At 35.2% G+C, this 19,217-nt stretch overlaps 2 protein-coding genes and 1 non-coding gene across 5 annotated transcripts; 1 reads left to right on the top strand and 2 right to left on the bottom strand.

The window, feature by feature from the left end:
* Nucleotides 1-7,142: 7,142 nt before the first annotated feature.
* On the top strand, nt 7,143-7,214 carry TRNAC-GCA. Its single transcript has one exon. It is a non-coding gene; the product is annotated as a tRNA-Cys (tRNA).
* Nucleotides 7,215-7,426: 212 nt separating this feature from the next.
* Nucleotides 7,427-15,573, bottom strand: LOC117627353 (serine/threonine-protein kinase BSK7-like). Of its 3 annotated transcripts, XM_034359412.1 has the most exons (12): nt 15,251-15,549; nt 14,954-15,090; nt 14,343-14,561; nt 14,045-14,262; nt 12,988-13,123; nt 12,222-12,355; nt 12,008-12,113; nt 11,119-11,204; nt 10,528-10,716; nt 9,946-10,101; nt 9,229-9,342; nt 7,889-8,149 (listed from the first exon to the last, which is right to left on the bottom strand). In XM_034359412.1, the coding sequence occupies exons 3-12, from the start codon at nt 14,422-14,424 to the stop codon at nt 7,904-7,906; spliced, it is 1,467 nt and encodes a 488-aa protein (XP_034215303.1). In that variant the 5' UTR covers nt 14,425-14,561; nt 14,954-15,090; nt 15,251-15,549; the 3' UTR covers nt 7,889-7,903. The 3 variants fall into 3 exon arrangements, 2 of the variants coding, with proteins under 2 accessions (XP_034215302.1, XP_034215303.1); XM_034359411.1 differs by lacking the exon at nt 14,954-15,090 and having other exon boundaries at nt 7,427-8,149; nt 15,251-15,573; XR_004585763.1 differs by lacking the exon at nt 14,954-15,090 and having other exon boundaries at nt 8,039-8,149; nt 9,229-9,349.
* Nucleotides 15,574-17,061: 1,488 nt separating this feature from the next.
* On the bottom strand, nt 17,062-18,522 carry LOC117629257. Its single transcript, XM_034361795.1, has one exon. It carries the CDS (start codon nt 18,520-18,522, stop codon nt 17,062-17,064), a length of 1,461 nt encoding a protein of 486 aa, XP_034217686.1.
* Between the last annotated feature and the right edge of the window lie 695 nt (nt 18,523-19,217).

Below are 19,217 nucleotides of genomic sequence, written 5' to 3'. Positions count from 1 at the left end.
AAAAGCCACAAAGTTATTTTTTGGACTCAAGCATGCCAAACAAGTAAGTAACTCAGTACTTACCTCGTTGAAGCGATCATTTAATTCCGCAAGTTGCCCATCAATTACATGAATAAAGATCTCCACACGATAACGATGATAATTTGTCTTCATTTGAGCATTACGCCGTGATCTCCCTGGAATTACATATTCCTCATCCATGGTAGGAACTATAATATCATGATTGAAGCGTCTATTAATTCCTGATTGATTAGTTTGTGGGAATTTATAACTTCTAGGTTGACAAGGTCCCTTTTGTAGATATGCTCTTCGGATCTCATCCCGAATATTATGACTATAATCCGCCATTCGAGTTCTTAGTCCAGGGTCTGCTTGAAGATTAGCTAAGATCTCATCTACTTCAATTGGTCTTGCATTTGAACTACCCAGATTAGACATAGAAGAACTATCCGTAGATAATTTTCTTTTAAAGAATCGTTCCATAAATCTACAAATCAATTGATTCAATCAATCATTAATTTTTATCCAAATTATCATATGAATATGAAAATTTCAATAACCCACTCTCAATATTCAATATACTCCCTAAACCCATATCAATCAATATTCAATATACCAAATTATCATATCAAATAGCAATCAATATTTAATATACCCAATCAATTCATATTATCAATCAAACATAAACCCAATCAATCTACATTAATATGATTATCACTATGATTCATATCCATAAATTTAATTACATAAAAAAAAATATCAATATGAATCATATCCATAAATTTCAAGCATAAACTCAATCAAGCATAAACTCAATCAATCAATATGATTCATATCCATAAATTTCATTACATTAAAAAAAAAAAAAATCAATATCAACAATATATATTATCACTATAATTATTAATATCAGATTTTCCATGCTTACTTACTTGTAGTTTAAAAAATGGGCGGCGGAGGGCGGTAGAAGGTGGTGGTGATCAGCAGTGGGCCACCGGTGAAGAGTTGATGGAGGTTGTCCAAGGTTGGGAGGTTGGGAGGTTAGGGTTTGAGAGGATGGGAAGAGAGGGGCTGTGGAATTGGGAATGAAGGAGAAAATGAATCTGTGCAGAGTGCTGTGCGTGTGTGTGCTGTTCTGTTTTTTTTTTTTTTTTAATTTTTTTTTTAAAACCTGGCCCAAAACGACGTCGTTTTGAGGCCAGTTACAATAGACAGAGGAACATCCCCTTGAGCAAGTAAGGTCACCTGAAAGGCTATTTCATAAAAAGCATTGAATGGAGTTGAATAAATGGCCTAGGCGGGGGCTAGGCGGCCTAGGCAGGGGCTAGGCGGCCTAGGCGGGGGCTAGGCGGGGGCTAGGCGGGTGCTGGCGCCTAGAAGAAAAAAAAGGTCATTTTGGACCTCCAAGGTCTTTGATGAGATGACGATGGTGCTATGAGGAGAGAGAGAGAGAGAGAGAGAAACGAGGATTGAAGAAGAGAGGTTGCGAGTTATGTTTAGGGTTTAGAACAGGGCCTGGGATTCATAAAATACAACATCAAATGGATTTTGCATTATGAAATCACTAAAGTAACCACTAATAAGTAACAAATAACAAATAACAAATAAATGTTTTAATATTTTAAATAAAAAAATATTATACTATTTGTTTAATATATAATTTATATATCCATGATTTTGGTATAAATTTATAATTTATAATACTTAATAATGTATTTAAAAAAGCATAGGCACTTGCATAGGCCCCGATTACTCCTCTAGGTGCTAGGCCCTTGCCTGCCACCCCCTTACTGCATAGTGATTTTTTGAACATTGGGATTAACATGTTGGTAAATTGAGGTGTACCAGCACTTCAATTTACTTCAATTTACAACCCTGCAATTTTAACCGACTCCAATTCCTATATGTTTGTGTTCATAATTAACTAAAAATTAGTTGCATTGCATGACGTTTAGATTTCACATTTATGGTATAATTTTTCGCAAGACTATAAACAAAGAAGCAGTTTCATCAGTTCTCAATTGATTGTGCAGTGGCGATATGTCTCCGGAGCATGCCATGGACGGGATGTTTTCTGAAAAATATGATGGCTACAGCCTCAGGTTCTTGCAATTGGAGATTATTAGTGGCAAAAAGAATACCAGCATCTATTCCAGTGACCAACATATAGGCTTCCTAGCTTATGTAAGCTCACACTCTAAATCTTAATGCAAAATCGTATCTTTCATACAGCTTAAGCAACCTATATGAAGCTAAATGCAGCAGAGTTTAACAATTCTGGCCAACATACATGAAATTTTGTCAGGCATGGCACTCAAGGGATGAAGGGAAGGGTTTGGAGTTGGTTGATGAAGTATTGGCAGATACATATTCACCTTCAGAATCTCCTGGATTTCTATTTTTGAAACCCAAAGGCATTGCATATGCGTGGGTTAAGTTTCAGATTGGCAAGCACATGGAATTGCAAACAATTATATTGGATTTTTGCCTTAGTTTAGGTGCACATTAATGTGCCCATTTTTTTCACAAACATGATCCAATTGGTATTTGGTATAACAAACACAAGCAACATATACAAGTTTTGGCATGCAGCTAGCATACCAAATTCACAAAACGTAAGTGGGGATAAAGAGAACCAAGGTCCCAAGAAGGAGTTGTCCGAAAGATGCAACTCCCCACATAAAACTCTTGTCTGGGGGATTTCTATTTGTGAGGTAAAATACCTCTTGGTTGAGCTGGGCTAAAGTACAAATGACCGAGCTAAGCTTGAGTCCAGGTGGTCAGGTTGAGCTTGATATCAATGGACAAGTTGGGCTTGAGCCTTGGGCGGGATGTCTCTAAAATATGAGTGCATGATAACTTTTTTAGAGTTCCAACTGTTCACATTTTTTTTATAAAAAATTTCAGAGAAATATTTATCACAATGAGTCTAGCATAAGGAACATGCCAGGTGATTGTATAAATTTCAATTTGTGTTTAAGTTTAAAGTATTAATAGAACAACATGTCGAGACAATACGGAGAATCGGAGAAAATTTCAAACCACACCATTTATAATATGATTCATATTCCTCCTCAAATAAAAATATAATGTATCATAAAACATATAATTTTTTTCTTTTATTAAAAAATACATAAACTACATCTGTCCATTTGTGTGGATTTTTGGGATTTGAGTAGCACCGTTGCGTAGAGCGCATCGATATGAGTTCGAAGACACGTAGTTGGCTCAAATCGGAGTTTTAACGAAGAAGTTATTGTCAACAGAATTGCAATGGCACAACCGTAAATCTGTTGAATTCTCTCTCATCTCTCTCTCCCCGACGACGACACCGCCGCTTTCAACTGCGATTCCGGCGCCGTCGGGCTACCAAACACGATGCTGTAACTTGTAAAATGCTCCTCTCCACCTCCTCTACACAACCCACTAAATTTCCATACTTAATTTCGAGCCGTGAAGCGACTGAAACAAGAGGAAATTGGGTCAATTTGGGTTATGCCACTTTCTAATCCTCCCCACCCTTTTATTCACTACTACAAACTGATGAAACGGCACGATCATAAGAGAATAAATACAAAATTGTGTTGTCTTTTCTAACATTAAGCACAAATAAATTATATTTATGTTCTTTTCATATAAAACACAAATAATTGTGCCAAATATGTTGATATAAAAGCACAATTTTATATTGATGAACACAGTTAATCGTGCTCAATTAGTTGTGTAAATTAATTTGCATGCTATTTAGCAAGTTTTTTAAAAAAAGTGAATGATTTTACTTTCATAGATACAAACAATTGTGTCTTAATTTGACAGATGTGACAACATGAGACACAAAACCAATATCTGTGCCCAATATATATGTTTTTGACATAAATATAAAGATAAATATATACATATATATATAAATATAAATATATACATATATGTATATATAAATATAAATATATACATATATATATATATATATAGAATGGTGAAATATTCAAAATACCAGAAAATGTCATTGGTTAATGTAAACATTAAGAATTGGAATTATTAATTAAATGAGGATAATATGGTAAATTTACACTTTTTCATATTTAAAAAAATTAAAATAAAAAGAAAAATCAAATAATGAATCCTATTTTTATGGAAAACAACTACCTATTATCTTTTTTAATTCTAAAATAAATTTAAAATTTTCTAGAAAAAGCCTCTCGCATGCGCGAAACGCTTGCAGAGAGGCTAGTGGTGCTGAATATATATATTCTTGTTACTTAAATCGTGCCCAATATTTTACGTGTAGTAAGAAAAATTATTTTTATTCACTTAAACCACGCCCTTTAACTAAAAAACCACAATCCCTCATCTTTCCAACCCTAAAAAATATTTCACCTTCTCCTTGTTTTAATGCCTTCTCATATGAAATCTTCTCAGTAGCCCACCCTTCTCCTTTTTTGAAGTCCTTCTCTCTCTCTCTCTCTCCTCCCATTCGCTTCAAGCTCTCTCTCCCTCTATTTCTTTCTCTCAGTTCGACACCACTGCCATCCACGACCCCCACCTAAACCTAAACCTCCATATTTTGAAAAGTTCTTTATTTTTCACTCCTCCTTCGAAGATCTATCACTTGCACCAGTACCACTAGACGTGTCAAACATACCAGGTCGGCCCGACATGGCCCGCTTAAGTAAGGCACGGTACGGTCTGTATTTTTGGGTCGTGTCTAGATGAAGTAATTAAGTCCAATGGACTGAGCCGGCCCGTAGCCCGTCATGGACCGAGACTACCCGTGGCCCGTCATGGACCGAGACTACCCGTGGCCCATCATGGGTTGAGCTAGCTTGTGGCCCGTCATGGGCGGAGTCGACTCGAAATTCAACGGGCCGACCCGTTTAAAGCCCACATATTAAATTATACTTGTTTTAGGAAAAATTAATACATAATATTACTGCATTTATATCTTAAATTCAAGTCTATTTATTTTCTCTAATAATATATATTAATATTTAATATTTTCTTTATATATAAAATAATGATTTTGTTTTTCAAGTTTCAATTTTTAAAACCCACACAATAATCTAGCCACTTTCTATTTAAATGTACTTTAAATTAAGTTATTGTCCTCTTTTTTTAACAAATAATAAATCTTATTAGTATATATATATAATTGCAAAAAGATTTAAACAAAGTTGTAAAAAAATTACAACAAAAAAAGCAATACATAAGTCAAATTTGGCGGGGACCCATATTGGCCTATTTAGTGGACCCATATCGGCCTGTTTAGTGGCCCGACACGAGCACGGCTTGATCCCATATAGACTCGGGCCAGGATAATTTCCTATTAAGAGGGGCGATAGCATACTAAACTCACACACACTACACGGATGCTAGGACTCAAACCCAGGACCTTGCCTGAGGGAGTAAATACTCTAAACCACTACACTAGTGGGTCCGTTGCAGCTTTTGTTAGGCATGAACTTGTTGATCAACATTTGAATATTAATGACATTGAATTGCAGCAAATATGTTGAAAGTATTTTAACTCAAAACAAATTTTTAATTAATAAAAAAATTATTAATTAAATCAACAGACCCCAAGAGCCCCAAGGCCTCAAGGCCCATATATATATATTCCCCATAAATGACATGTCATCACTAAACGGATCTTCTAACAGTAGAACCACATTGCCACAAATTTTAAATGTGGAGGTATCGTATTGTTAAAATTGAAAACATGGAGACAAAATGCCTTAAGAGTACAACTTCAGGGTAACAAACTGAAATTAACTCCGAATATTTTATTAAATAAAAATTAATAAATAAATAAATTACTATTTATCAAGTAATATAATTTATGAAGTTAATTAAAATATTTAATACTAATTATTCACTAAATAAAACATAATTACTAATGGAAGTTATTAAATAAGGCTAAGATACTATTTAATCACTAAAAGCAAATTTTAAAATAAAATTTTATTGAATTAAAGAAACTAAAAATTTATTGAATTAAAGAAACTAAAAATTTACACCCTCCTGACGAAATTATGTCGGCACAGGTGGATTTCGTCGGAACATGTCTAATCCGACAAATATTTGCCGGCAAAGACCTTTGCCGACGATATTTCATCGGGACAGGTTTCCTTACATTTTTAAAATTTTAAGAGTACAGCCGCATGGCTAGAACCTATGAAAGGTATAGCCGCACGGCTATACGCTTTAAATAGAATAGTTTGGTTGTATAGCCGCCTGGCTATACTATTTTTCTAAAAAAAACCAATTAAAACCCGAGTATAGCAGCCCATCTATACTATTTTTTAAAACAAAATTTAAAAAATCGAGTACAGCCGTGAGGCTATACGGTTTTGCGTGAAAAATAAAAATAAATTCCTTACTTCAATGATGACTCAATTCTTACATCATTTGGCCTTTCATGAGATGGAGTTGGTTCTATATGAGGAAAAATAAGACTGTTTCATAAAAATAGTAGACTAGTTTAAAAACCAAATAACATATTTATTATGACAAAATATATGAAATGATTTTATCTCAAAACAAAATTTTAATTAATACAAAATTTATTAATTAAATCAACAGACCCCAAAAGCCCCAAGGGAAAGATGAAGCCTAACTTTGTCTTCACTAGGTCCATACCATATTTAGTATTTTTAAAGTGTTGGTGCTTATAAACCATAGAAGGAAACAGCTCCCTTCCAATGTGGGACTAAATGAAAGTGTATTTTTCTTATGCAAACTCTAACAGTTGTGGCTTTACTCATTAAATAATACTGAGAATAATTTATAAAACGTAATAATCTTTTAATTTGATTCTAGAAGTCGACAAGAAAATTTGAATGGTGGAAAAAAATAGCTATTTTAGACCATTTCACTGCTAGGTTTGCACTCAAGTATTGTAATGGCTTCCAAGGAAGAAACATTTTTGTTATGCATCTTGTCACATGACACCATTGAAGCCATTAATATATGGGAATGAAATATATAGAGAATATTTTAAATAGAAATATTATTGCAATTCATAATTATAGAGCAACATTTAAAGAAAATTATTTATAAAGGAAAAATAAAAAGCTAGCTACTTTTTGAAATCACCCGTATGTGTAGTGTTTATAGCTTTTTGCGGTTGAACATTATCAACAGTTGGGTCCATAGCTCAGTGGTAGAGCATTTGACTGCAGATCAAGAGGTCACCGGTTCGAACCCGGTTGGGCCCTCCATTTTACTTTTTATTCCTGCGTGCAATCATATTCGACAATGTTTGCGTCCATCGTTGTTCCTTGGCTTTTGAAATTTCTTTCCGTGTTCCTAGATTATTAAATTTCTTTATAATTTACTGATTTTTGAGTGCAAATTGCTAACACCAGACCAGAGACAAAACTTCACAATAAACAACAAATTTTATTAAAAATGAGAAGCACCGTTCATAAAATTACAAACATGCCAGTAGCATTTTTCTTTTCTTTTTTTCACTATTCACCCTTTCAATGCAACAACAACAAACAGCAGATTGGATCCTTTACAAACATATAATATTTCAAAATGCATCATAATTATTTCCCAAGATTGTTGTATTGGAAACAGGTCAGTGAACAACAATGAAGGGCAAATTTTTCAAAAAACAACAATGAAAGTTTTCCCCTTTACTCCCACCAAAGAGACCAAACCAACCAACCCCATCCAATAGTATATATTGCAAAAGAATGCTTCAAGATGACAACAAATGAACCAGTCATGCAATTAGAAGGATCACTTCTGTTTTCGACTCTGCAGCCTGCTTCAAGACTGATTAGCCTCTGATTAATTTGCCCAAAAAATTGAGATCCTTGTGTTTTGCACCCCCGTGCTCATCCTTTCAGAAAAAGAGCAGTTCATTAGAAGGGAAAGAGATTCCCGTTTGTAATTGTCAAGCGGTTGCGTTCTTTTTACTTTCTAGTACACAACCCTCTTTGAGGGCTACTTGTGCCTCATCATCCCTTCCAAGTACAAAAAGAGCTGCAGCTTGCAAATATGATGCAATGTGCCAAACCGGGGAAATCACTTGGGCTTGTGATGCATCATTCAAGGCTTCCTGCGGCATGTCACTCATCACATAAGACAAACTACGGCGTGCAAAAACGGTCGGGGAAACCATGGTTCCAACATCAATAAACTGCAGGTTAAATGAACAAATTGTGAGATAGATGGCAGAAATGCTGCCTTTTCAATCTGTAAAAGATTTAAGGATCAATATCCCTGGTGGACCCATAAAAAAACTGAAACCAACATCATAAAGAGTCGGGTTTGAGATACCAATCAAAATATGGTTACTGTAACCTTTTCTAGGAAACATCTCTTATTATTCAACCATCAAAACTATTTTCTATAATAACAGGACAAATCAAATTGAGAATGACTTATAAACGTCTCTTTTTCTGTAACCTCAAGGACTGTTAATTGGAAAAAGGGTTAGTACCAGGGCCAAGCTTTAACCGAGTAGACAGGGCCAATTACTGCAGGATTTTGGCCCCACGTCGAGTAAAAGCTAGGCTCAGTACCCTAAGCCGACCTCCAGCAAAAATCCGCATAAGTAAAATGTCATATCGCACCATAAAATTGTAAAATAATATCTAATGTCTCATTGTATTTTCATTTCTCTGATGGTACAGACTCACTGTCCTCCTCTTCACCCTTCTTGACCATTTACGCCTGTTTTGTACAGAGGTAGGGGAAAATGAGGACCTGGGCTGCCCTGAGGGATCCCTTTTATACAAGAGCCATAAGTCGTTGGTTGGTCCAGAAAGTCATGGAAGAGGCAGGCTAAGTGAAATATACTAATATACTGGTGTTACTAAATAATCTTATGAATCACGCACAAAACACTTTCTATATCTCCTCGGTCTACAAGGTGAACAGCTTAGCGTTTTGGCATATATCAAAAGGAAAGAAAGGGTGCCACTTTCCCTAGTGTTATATTGCATGTAGATGGGAAGGAAAGATAAGAATCTTCTTGTCTAGTTTCCATTCTACTTGTTTTCTTCCTAAAACAGAACTTATTAAGGGTAAAAAAATATCAATTAATTTCAATCTTTACTTCAGTTCAGCTCCATTAGCAACAGGAGATACTTTAGTTTAGTCCACTCCATAGGCTTTATCATATACAGTAAAGTTAATTTATATGATTATGCAAGTCTGAGACTTGATTGCCAAATCTGGTTTATATGGTGATACTTCATATTCTTTAAATCTGACCTGGGTGTAACACTCAATTGCAGCCCTGAAATCTTTATGACAGAAAGCAACGTCACCCTTTTTCTTTGAGTTTAATGTCTCCTGCATCTGGTTGGTCCACATTTGGAATGAAAGCTGAAAGCTAGAAAAAACACCAATTAGCATACCATCTGTGAGTACTGGTTATCACTGTGGTTGATGCTTGACTGAGTTCGCATGAGTTAAACCACATTCAACAGTCATCATTTAAATATTTAAAAAAATGAAGATAACAATTATCTAAAATGTGCCTACTGGAAGTGAAAAAGCAAACACTTAAACAGCAAACATGGGTCACACAATGAATAAAACAAAGAGGTTAAATATATAGCTCACTGGTTGATTTTATGCCACTTAACAAAATGACATGGGTTGATTGCTTCTATTACACCAGGAATTATGGAAACTACAGTTATAAATAGCTCTCATGCATTCTCAATGTTTTTTTTTTTTTTCGGGGCTAGACATGCACCTTCATGTTACTGAGCACAAGTACCATTGAAGGATCGACATATGTCAGGTCAATGCAACACCACCATCATAAACTAAAACGAATTTGTGACATAATACAAATATTGACAGAATTGAAAAAGCTGAAACTTTATTACAATTGATTACGCAGAAGCTCAGAAAAGCTATATGATATAATGATATAATGAGACTTAGCTATTCCTTAAATATGATATATGAGAAACGAACCTCAGTTGCTGCACCTTCATCATCCTTATATCCAATGCTTTCTAAGATCTCATGTATGGCCGTCAAATCCTTCCTCACACAGGCTTCACCAAGCGGTGATAGATTAGGTAAAGCTGCTGCCCCATGTGGTATACCCATCAATACATGAGAAGCAACCTGCAGAATTTAAAGTTTAGTCTATATTGCAACAAAAAAAAAGTACCATGCAATGTTTCAATACAAGCACAGACATTGACTAATCATGGGTTGCTGCTGAGGATGTCTATAATGAGTAAAAACTGAACATAAATAATAGAATGAGGTCTGGATCTTATGCCATTATTAACGGACCCAGTCTTATTAATGGTACACCCCACAGACAAATGGTACGATATAAATTATATTCATAACTGAGGCTCTAGAAAGAAAAACTTTCACTAAATATGGCTGTATTTTTTTTGCTTTCCAATTCTGAATTCCAGTCTCTGACAAGAAGAGATAGAAATAGTAACCAAATCTCAAAATTTGATAGTGCAACCACTTTGAAAGAAAAGACCAACCAATAAGAATATTTGTGAGACAAGTTAATAAAGAAAAACCAACCTCTGTATCCTTCTGAAGAGGAACCAAAGCAGCAACCAATGACTTTGGATTAGGACGCTCTCGGGGTTCATATTGCAAACATCGTGAAGCCAAACGTACTAACTCAGTTCCCTCATCATTTGAAAATTGGCCTTCCAAACAAGAATCTGTTAGCATCTGAAGATTCCTGTCCCGAATAAGATCAAGTGCCTAGAACATTGTGCAACTGAACATTAGATGTGCAATTACATGGAACTCAGAACTGAAAGCTCAAATGAGAAAAGAAAAATCACAAAGTTATTCCTATGACCAGAGTCACATGCTTTTCAAGGTCAGTGAGGAAACCCTGAAAACCTCAACCTTCTAAAGAATTCAATGGGAAGGATATTGGAAAACAACATCCATCAACTACTTACAATATTCTTTTGAGGTTGAAGAATCATGCCATATTACTAATATACCTGTGGTCATTACTTCCATAATCATGGCTATCAACGAATGTTCCAGTATGGCACAATTACTAATACCCAATACTAGTCTCTCCCGTATTACTCGTAGGAATAGGAAACCGTCTGGTGGTGCATTAAGGGTCTTATTGCAAAAGAGACTTACATGGCTTGGAGGAATATGCTTCCCACTGAGAAGGTCAAGCAAAAGGGTGCCAAAGCTATACATTACACTTTCTGCCGTGACTCTTCCTACAGAAAAGATGAGAGGGATATGGTATTCATAAAATAAACATTCAAATAAACACCCCCAGAATATGAGAACGAAATTAGACTGGCCAAATAACATCCATGGAGAGTGGGAAATCAAGAGCAACAGAAGCATGTTATTTAAAAGAAACATATAAAACATATATGTAGCAAAAGAACTGCTCAGATAACAACCATGTAGACCATTGCAACTGACAGCAACAAAATCCACTATACAAGATGGAAACCAGAGTACTTTCACGTTTAAAGAGAATCATGTTTGGCAGGCATGCACATGTGTTTGTGTTGTATGTAGGTGCAAGAGTACATACAGAGATAAGAATTTGAGTTCCAAATTGAATTTCCCTTGTAAAATGCCATATTTGCAGATTACTCAACAAATTACCCCTACTTTATCAAGCGATGTATATTATATAATGAAGAGATATATATAAACTATGGACATCATAAGAGGAAAAAAATATTCCAATGACTAAAGCTGGTATTCAGTCAAATTCCAGACCATATTAGAAATTGAATTACACAATACCATCTTGGACCCACAAAAAAACCTACTTGACGAAACTAAAAAATAAATAAAAGGATGAAAACAGGAACAAGTAAACATAACATCACAAGTCACAACAGGCAAACATCACATGTAACATCTGATATGTAACATCTGAATATCAGTGTCCGATGGTAACAAAGGTTCAACTGCCATGCTGGTCCAATGAAGAACCCAAAAATGTTATTAATGAATCAATGCCAAAAGCTGAGAAATTTTACTTCTAGAAGATACATACCTGTCCGTAGATACTCGGGAGGAGTAAATGCCAGGTTTGTACTGTAGCTTTTCCCATCTCTACTGTTTTTCATCATACCAAAGCATGAAAGTCTAGGGTTGCCATCCTGAGGTTTTAGTAAGAGCAATTCGTATGAGACTCAAACAACAAATGAGGGGCAGAAATGACAGTATTAAGTTAAGTTTGAAGAAACAGAAAGTAGATAGATACTCACATCATCAAACACAATTCTATAGGCATTTAAATCATGATAAAGGGCACGTCCTTTACTGGTACAATATTCAAGAGCCTGTGCAAGATATAAAGCCACCCGTAACCGCATTGCCCATTTCATGGGTTGTGTTTCCCCTGATACAATACATAATCAAACGCAATACTAAAAGTTGTGTTTTTTGAGGACCAAAAAGTTTAAATAAAAGGGGGCACATAGAATACAGTGGAGAAGTATGAGTAGATAACAGATGTCAAAGATAAAGGAAAATAGATTCACTAATACTTCAACAGATATGAAAACTGGACTTGCAGGCGGAAACACAAATGAAATCCAAACATAGCAATCATCTTGAGTGTTGTTTTGCATCTGATCCCAAAATGCCGTCAATGATATTCAAAACAACAAATGATATGACGCTTTAAGAAGTTGAAAAAAGAAAATATGAATTGACCAAAGGAAACTGCCAAACTAAGAACCTACTGCATCTTGTCAACAGGAGTGATCATTTTTTAAAAAATATATAGCACTCGAAACATCTCATAATTTTATTTTTAAAAAAGACCCTTAACAACTATAGTGGAAAACTATGATTAATACGGTTAAATGTTAATAGTTAGATAATCAGATAAAACTTCAGATTCATATTTAAAGTGTTTCAGTCACTACTAAGAGCATATTGGATACAAAAATTAAATGCAAAAAACTAAAGGCGTTTACATTATAAAATAACAAATATAAAGTAAAAACTAGCAACTAATGGACTTACAATGAAATAAATGCTTTGCCAATGTATCATTGGGCATATATTCAGCAACAAGTAGTCTCTCGTCACCTTCACAGCAACAACCAAGTAAATTTGTCAATCGGATGTTCCGAAGCTGCCCAACAGCCCTTGCTTCTTCCTAAAATTGTAAAAGGTCAGGTCAGAGGAAGAAATACAAAATTCATAATGCAAGGAAATGAAAAAAAAAAAAAAAAAAAACCAATACTACATTAATGGCTGTGCAGACACGTGGATATTGCATAAAATGAAAGAACTCATGAAGATAGTAAAGAGAGCACGTTGGCATTTCATAAAAAATTTAAAATTAAACTAACTTGGTTGATCAATGGCCATGAATCCATCAGTCCATTATTATATGCCATAAATAGACCAGATATAATGCCCTTTCCCCAAACTAGAATAGCTGGATCTGATCAAAAGGAAAGAAAAAAAAGAGTAAAAGAGGGCTGTAAAACACAATTTTGCTTTTGGGGCTTCTTTGCGGGAATGGGGGAGGCCATTAAGTGTATATTGAACATTCAATTGAATGCGTGTATCCTAAACAAGATCACTATCATGGGAACATTAAAGCAAATGGTAGTAGTTACCACAACATATAAATGATGATAATAATAATACATTGGGGATTAAATTCTTTTAGTGGTATCAAACTGGACGATTGAGTTATTCCATGAGATGCAAACATCATTAAACCATTTAAAGTCAGTAGGATATCCAAATTCAAAACATGCTCCAAAAATTGAACCACTCATATGTCAACCATAGTGCAGACTCCTTTTCTGGGGAGAAAAATATCATTAATAGGATAAGCAATAGTTTAACAATTTTTGTAGTGGTAAGGGCAATGAGCAATTACATATAGTTTTAAAAATGAGAAAGATGTAATAAAGTTACTCAGAAATCAGCAATATCAAGAATGTTGTGAATCGGTCAAAAAAACAGAAAAGAACATAAATATGGAAAAATCTGTGAATGTTGATCATAAAAGAACTTTTGTGGAAGTAGTCATAATGACATCGGGGAGTCAGTACATGCTTACCAAAAATTGCCGGGCATCAGGCCAAGCTGATCTATTGAATCTTTTGACAGCTATCCGTCTTTGATTCTCAAGCTTCCCTTTGTAAACCACATTTGGGGCTTTTTCCCCATGTTCAGAAACTATATTCTCCAAAGCAAATCCTGAGGTTGCCGTCCTAAGTTGCTCAACTGTGTACTCATGAAATGCAGGCAAATCAAGTTCATTCTTCTCCTCATTTTCTACAAAAAGAACAGCAAACTATGATATTGCAATCGGAGATACAGAGAAAAAATGAAAAATGAAAGCTACACATTCTTACCCACGCTATGGGTCTCAAGAACTGGGTCAGTAATTTCTGAACCCCAACAACAGACAGAGAATTTGGAACACCCACAGCCCATCCCAGTCTCAGAGTTTGACAGCAAACACTAGGAAGTCTTGAGGGTTCAAAATTTCAAATTTTACCAAAGTTTGTAAAACCCAAAACCTCCATCCACCTTCAATGCCAGCCCAATTAGTTCCCTTCACTGAGCAAGACCTGTCAAAGATTGATTATTCAGAATCTACAGTTACATGGAAAACCTCAAAATGCCCATGTCAAAGTTCAACTCATTTTCTCGATATCTGAAACTAACTTCAATAATTCTGCCCATAAAAGGCTTCCTCAAAAAACAATCGTTTTGTTCTTTTTGTGAAAAAACAGCTTCTTTCAAATGTTCCTTTCCACAGAAAGCAAAAGATGCAATCAATGTCAAGACAAATTATTCAAATTTCAATGATTCAAGTCAAGGGACACTTTAGTCCTAACACTAATGCTAAACTCTGTACAGAGAGAAACAATGTAGAGTAGGCATCACTGAAGAAATTTCAAAAGGCATAGACAAGCAATACATCACTGAATATTCAGCATTTTAGCTAAACAAATGATACCTCTCCAACGATTCCAATCTGGGTCAACTCACTATGATCCGAGCTAGTCAAATTGAGTCCACAGCCTACCAACTAAGCCAAAACCCAGTTCTCTCAAACGCCAAACAAAAAGCTTCTTCCTTTTGGCACCAAACACACTGACCCACCAACCAAAATCACGCAAAAACAGAGACCCTTTTAACTCAAATCAAAGATCACCAACGGCAAAGCACAGCATGGTACTCAAAACATATAAACTCGAAAAAACAGCAAGAATATATTTGTTTAAAGTTAAAATTCGAGAAGAGCTTTGAGAACCTGAAATTGAATGAATGAATGAGCCAAGCAAAGTCCTCGTCCTCGATTCGGTCAAAAGCAACGAAAGCAAGGAGGTCTATTGTCCTTGTTTATTTCATTCTCATTTTTTTCTTATTTTTTTGTTGAATTTACGAAATTCTAAAATATAATAACAGTAAGTTTAGACAGTAAGAGTTGAGAGAGACTTTGAAATCAGAAATCGTCGTCGTCGTCGTCTTCTTCGTCGTTTCCGCGTTGCTTTCTCTGCGTATGAGAAAACTTGCTGTGTGTGAGAGAGAGAGAGAGAGAGAAACAGACAGACAGACAGACAGAGCTTCGAGATTTAGATGAGAATTGTATATATTAAAAAACGTGAAATATTTTTGTATTTAAATTTTTACTTTTTAAAAAGTATTTATTATATTTTTTTTGTGTTTTTATATCGGTGTGTTTTGGTGTGCGCGTGTGATTTGTCCTACATTTCCCTATTTCCACCGACATGACCCCATCTTTCTGATTTTCACACCCCCTAGTGAATAAGTTTCCATAATCAATTTGCCCAACTATCTCCCCCTAACAGACAAATCCATAAATAAAAAATTTAAAAACCAACATTGATAATTTAAACATAAAATAGGAAAAACACAAAAGTAATAAAAGTAGTAATCTATCTGTCCAAATTGTTGCCAAAGTGAGGTGAATTTCCACCACTTTGCCATGAGGTTGAGCTCAATTCTTGTTATGTGTATTTACCCCTACTTTTTACTTTTGTTTTCTTTATGATTTTTCCTTTTTGGTTTAGGTTTTGAAACACAATCATTTTATTTTATTTTATATGCAATTTTTATTATTTTTTAAAGATAGTGGGAAAACAAAGACGCTTGTTGATGAGCTATAATTTTGGACAACAAGAAATTAAATCAACATTAATTCAAAATGGCGGCGATGTCGTGAGATATTATTCTTTTCCGAATGATTTCTGCCCATCAAAACCACAATATTTACATGTTTCCATTTAATATTATTAGAAGTCATTATTTCTTTTTCCAAATAAAAATAATTGAAGAAAACATAAAAATAGAAACTCTTCATCAAGAAATGGTTTACTTTGGATTTAAAATTGGATTATGTTAATCATTAGTGTACGCATCACATGAATCAAATTTGTCTTTATATATTTAGGTTCTTACTGGAACATTCTAATTGGAAGTTAAGGAACTTCTAGAATTGGCATCAACGTAGCATATTAAATTAATTTGGGCATCAATAAGCCAAGCCAATCGGGTTGTTGATGGTCTCAATCAAAGTAAATAATCATGTTAATTAACCACAAAATTCAATTAGATGCAACTTTCTATATAATAGATTTTTTGTTCTTATAGTATATCTAGCATGAGAATATATCTCCAAATTAATCACATCATGTAATTAACAAATTCAAATTTAGTAAGGGTGTATAATAACAGAACTATCAGCATCATTCTCATCATTAAACTTTTTTTTTCTCCAAAAAGAGAGGGAAAGATTTTAATCTAATTGCACTAATGGAGTGTTTTGGTCAACCGTTTAGAAAGAAAAAAAAAAAAAAGACTATTAATAGTGATCTTTTTTTGAAGTGTTCAAGTCACAGGGTGTTGTCAATCTACTCATGTTATAACATATGTATTTGTTTATTAATCTAATATGTTACCAAATTAATTTGGCCCTGCACCAAACTCAAATTGCACAAAAGGAAAGCACTCAAGCCCAACTAAATAAAATACAAATTTGAAGTTCCTACGGAAAGTGGAAAAATTAGTTAAAACTAAGAAATAAATCTAGAGCTTAATTAATCAAGGGTAGGTACAAAATGTTTCATTTTTTATACAAAGAAACAACCTCTCGTATGCTAATGCCATCTTGGTTGCTGTAAACATGGAATTTGCATATTCCAAGCATGCCTTTCCTCTTTGTGCTGCCCTCTTTGGCCCTTCATTCACAGCCAATTCCAAAGCTTCCAACAACGACTCCACGTTGGGAGAAAACATAAAACCATATTCATCATCCACAACTATAGTACCTTTGATGCTTGGAAACCTTGATGCCATAATTGGCTTCCCGCTCATCATCGCCTCCGTGAGAGTCAGATCGATACCTTGTGGTCTAAGTGTAGGGTTCACAAAAATATCAATCGCGTTATAAAACGCATGTAACTTAGACAAACTCATAGAACCAAGTACTAGAACTCGATTAGACTTCAAATCTTTGTACCTTTGCTCCCATGGCCCGGAACCCGCCACGATCAAGTACACATTTGAAGGGTACTTAGCTATGAGCTTAGAGAATGCTTCATAAAGTATAGGATGGCCTTTGTCCTTCACTAATCTTCCAACCACTCCAAATACTAAATTACTAGAATTTTGTGGTATGCCAATTCTAGATCTAAACTCGTGTCCTACTTTACTATTTTGACCAAACTCAGCTTCATTTACACCGTTGACTATCACATGGACTCTTTTGTTTGGTATTTGGTACACATCCCTCAGCATCTCTCCACAACTATCACTTGTAGCAACATGATGTGCATAGTTTTGGAAAAACCTAATCTCATTCAACACCTTTGGAACCGACCCTTGTATGCTTTTGTTGAAAGATGGGGACATAGGCTCCGTGCTAGGGTTACGTGCCAAGTCTTGGAAGATGTATGAGTGCAAGCTCTCTAGGGCTATGCCATGCCATGACACTGCAAGGTTTGGGAGGCCCCGGGCCAGCCAATGAGGAAGCGCCACACTTTCGGAGTGAACCACGTCGAATTTTTCACGTTGGTTTTGCTCCAAAAATTGTTCCCATGCCATGTTGTAAAGCCAAATCCCCGGCTCACCCTCGTGGAAATGGATGAACGGTGACGAAGGACTTGGAGGATGATGTTTGATCAGCTCTTGTGGGGAGGTGAAGACATGGACTTGGTGGCCGAGGAGGGCAAGGGTTTTGTGTAGAGTGATGGCATGGCGTTCCATGCCTCCGGGGACAGTGCCAAGAGGCCATTTTTTGGAGAACACAGCGATTTTGAGGCGAGGGTGGTCTTGATGGTGAAGAAAGGGAAGGTGGTTCCATGAAAACAGAGCGGTACGAAGATCGCCGGACCACAGCTTGGGATGGGTGGGGAAAGTGGTGCAAATGGAAGTGGAGGTGGTGTATGTATGGAAGAGAAAAAGAGCTGGGATGGTGAAGAGGACAATGAAGAAAAGAATGGTGCATAGTTTTGATGAAGAAGAGGAAAAGGGTTTCTTGGGTTTGTTGTAATTGGAGGCCATGAATGGGAAAATGAGGTTAGCCAACCTAGATGGAGATTTGGCTCTGCTCATATACTTTTGAATTTTATAATTTGTATGGGTGAGTAGTGGGGATTAAAAAAAAAATTTATTTTGTTTTAAATTTGTTTGTTTGAAATGCTTTTTTATTTTATATTATATTGAAACGAAAATCATGGCATATGTCTTCCAACTAACAACATTAGTAACGTGGTTGCCATTGCTTATTAATGTTTGACAAAAATAAACAAAAGTTTTCTTTTTGTTCTTTGAGATTACACAAACGCCTATAGCAATTTCGTGAAAGGCACTGTTGACATCATGAGCAGGTCAAGTTGAGGCTCTCTAATCTCTGTAAATACTAATTGGAACTCAAAAGTCATCGACAAGAAAGAGTTTTGGTTTGTAGCCTTTTTTCAAATTGTAAACGATATTTTTCTTTTAATTTTTAGTAATAATAGTATTCATAAATTAAACACAAAGATGATAAGTCACAAGGCCGAATATAAATACTCACAAATGGATAATACAAAAATGAAAGCATAGTAAATGAGCTTCTTTATAACAAAACATGGTAATGAGTACATTAGTTAAAAAATGTTGCAATATATGTAAAAGGATGAAATGATATTTCTTCCAACTCTCACCACTCTCTTCGTCTAGTTGTACATCTCTTCATCTATCTATATATATAAAGC

The sequence above is a fragment of the Prunus dulcis genome, chromosome 5 (genome assembly GCF_902201215.1).
Source record: "Prunus dulcis chromosome 5, ALMONDv2, whole genome shotgun sequence".
In the NCBI taxonomy this organism is placed as follows: Eukaryota; Viridiplantae; Streptophyta; class Magnoliopsida; order Rosales; family Rosaceae; genus Prunus; species Prunus dulcis.
This window is presented reverse-complemented; position numbering and strand designations above follow the sequence as displayed.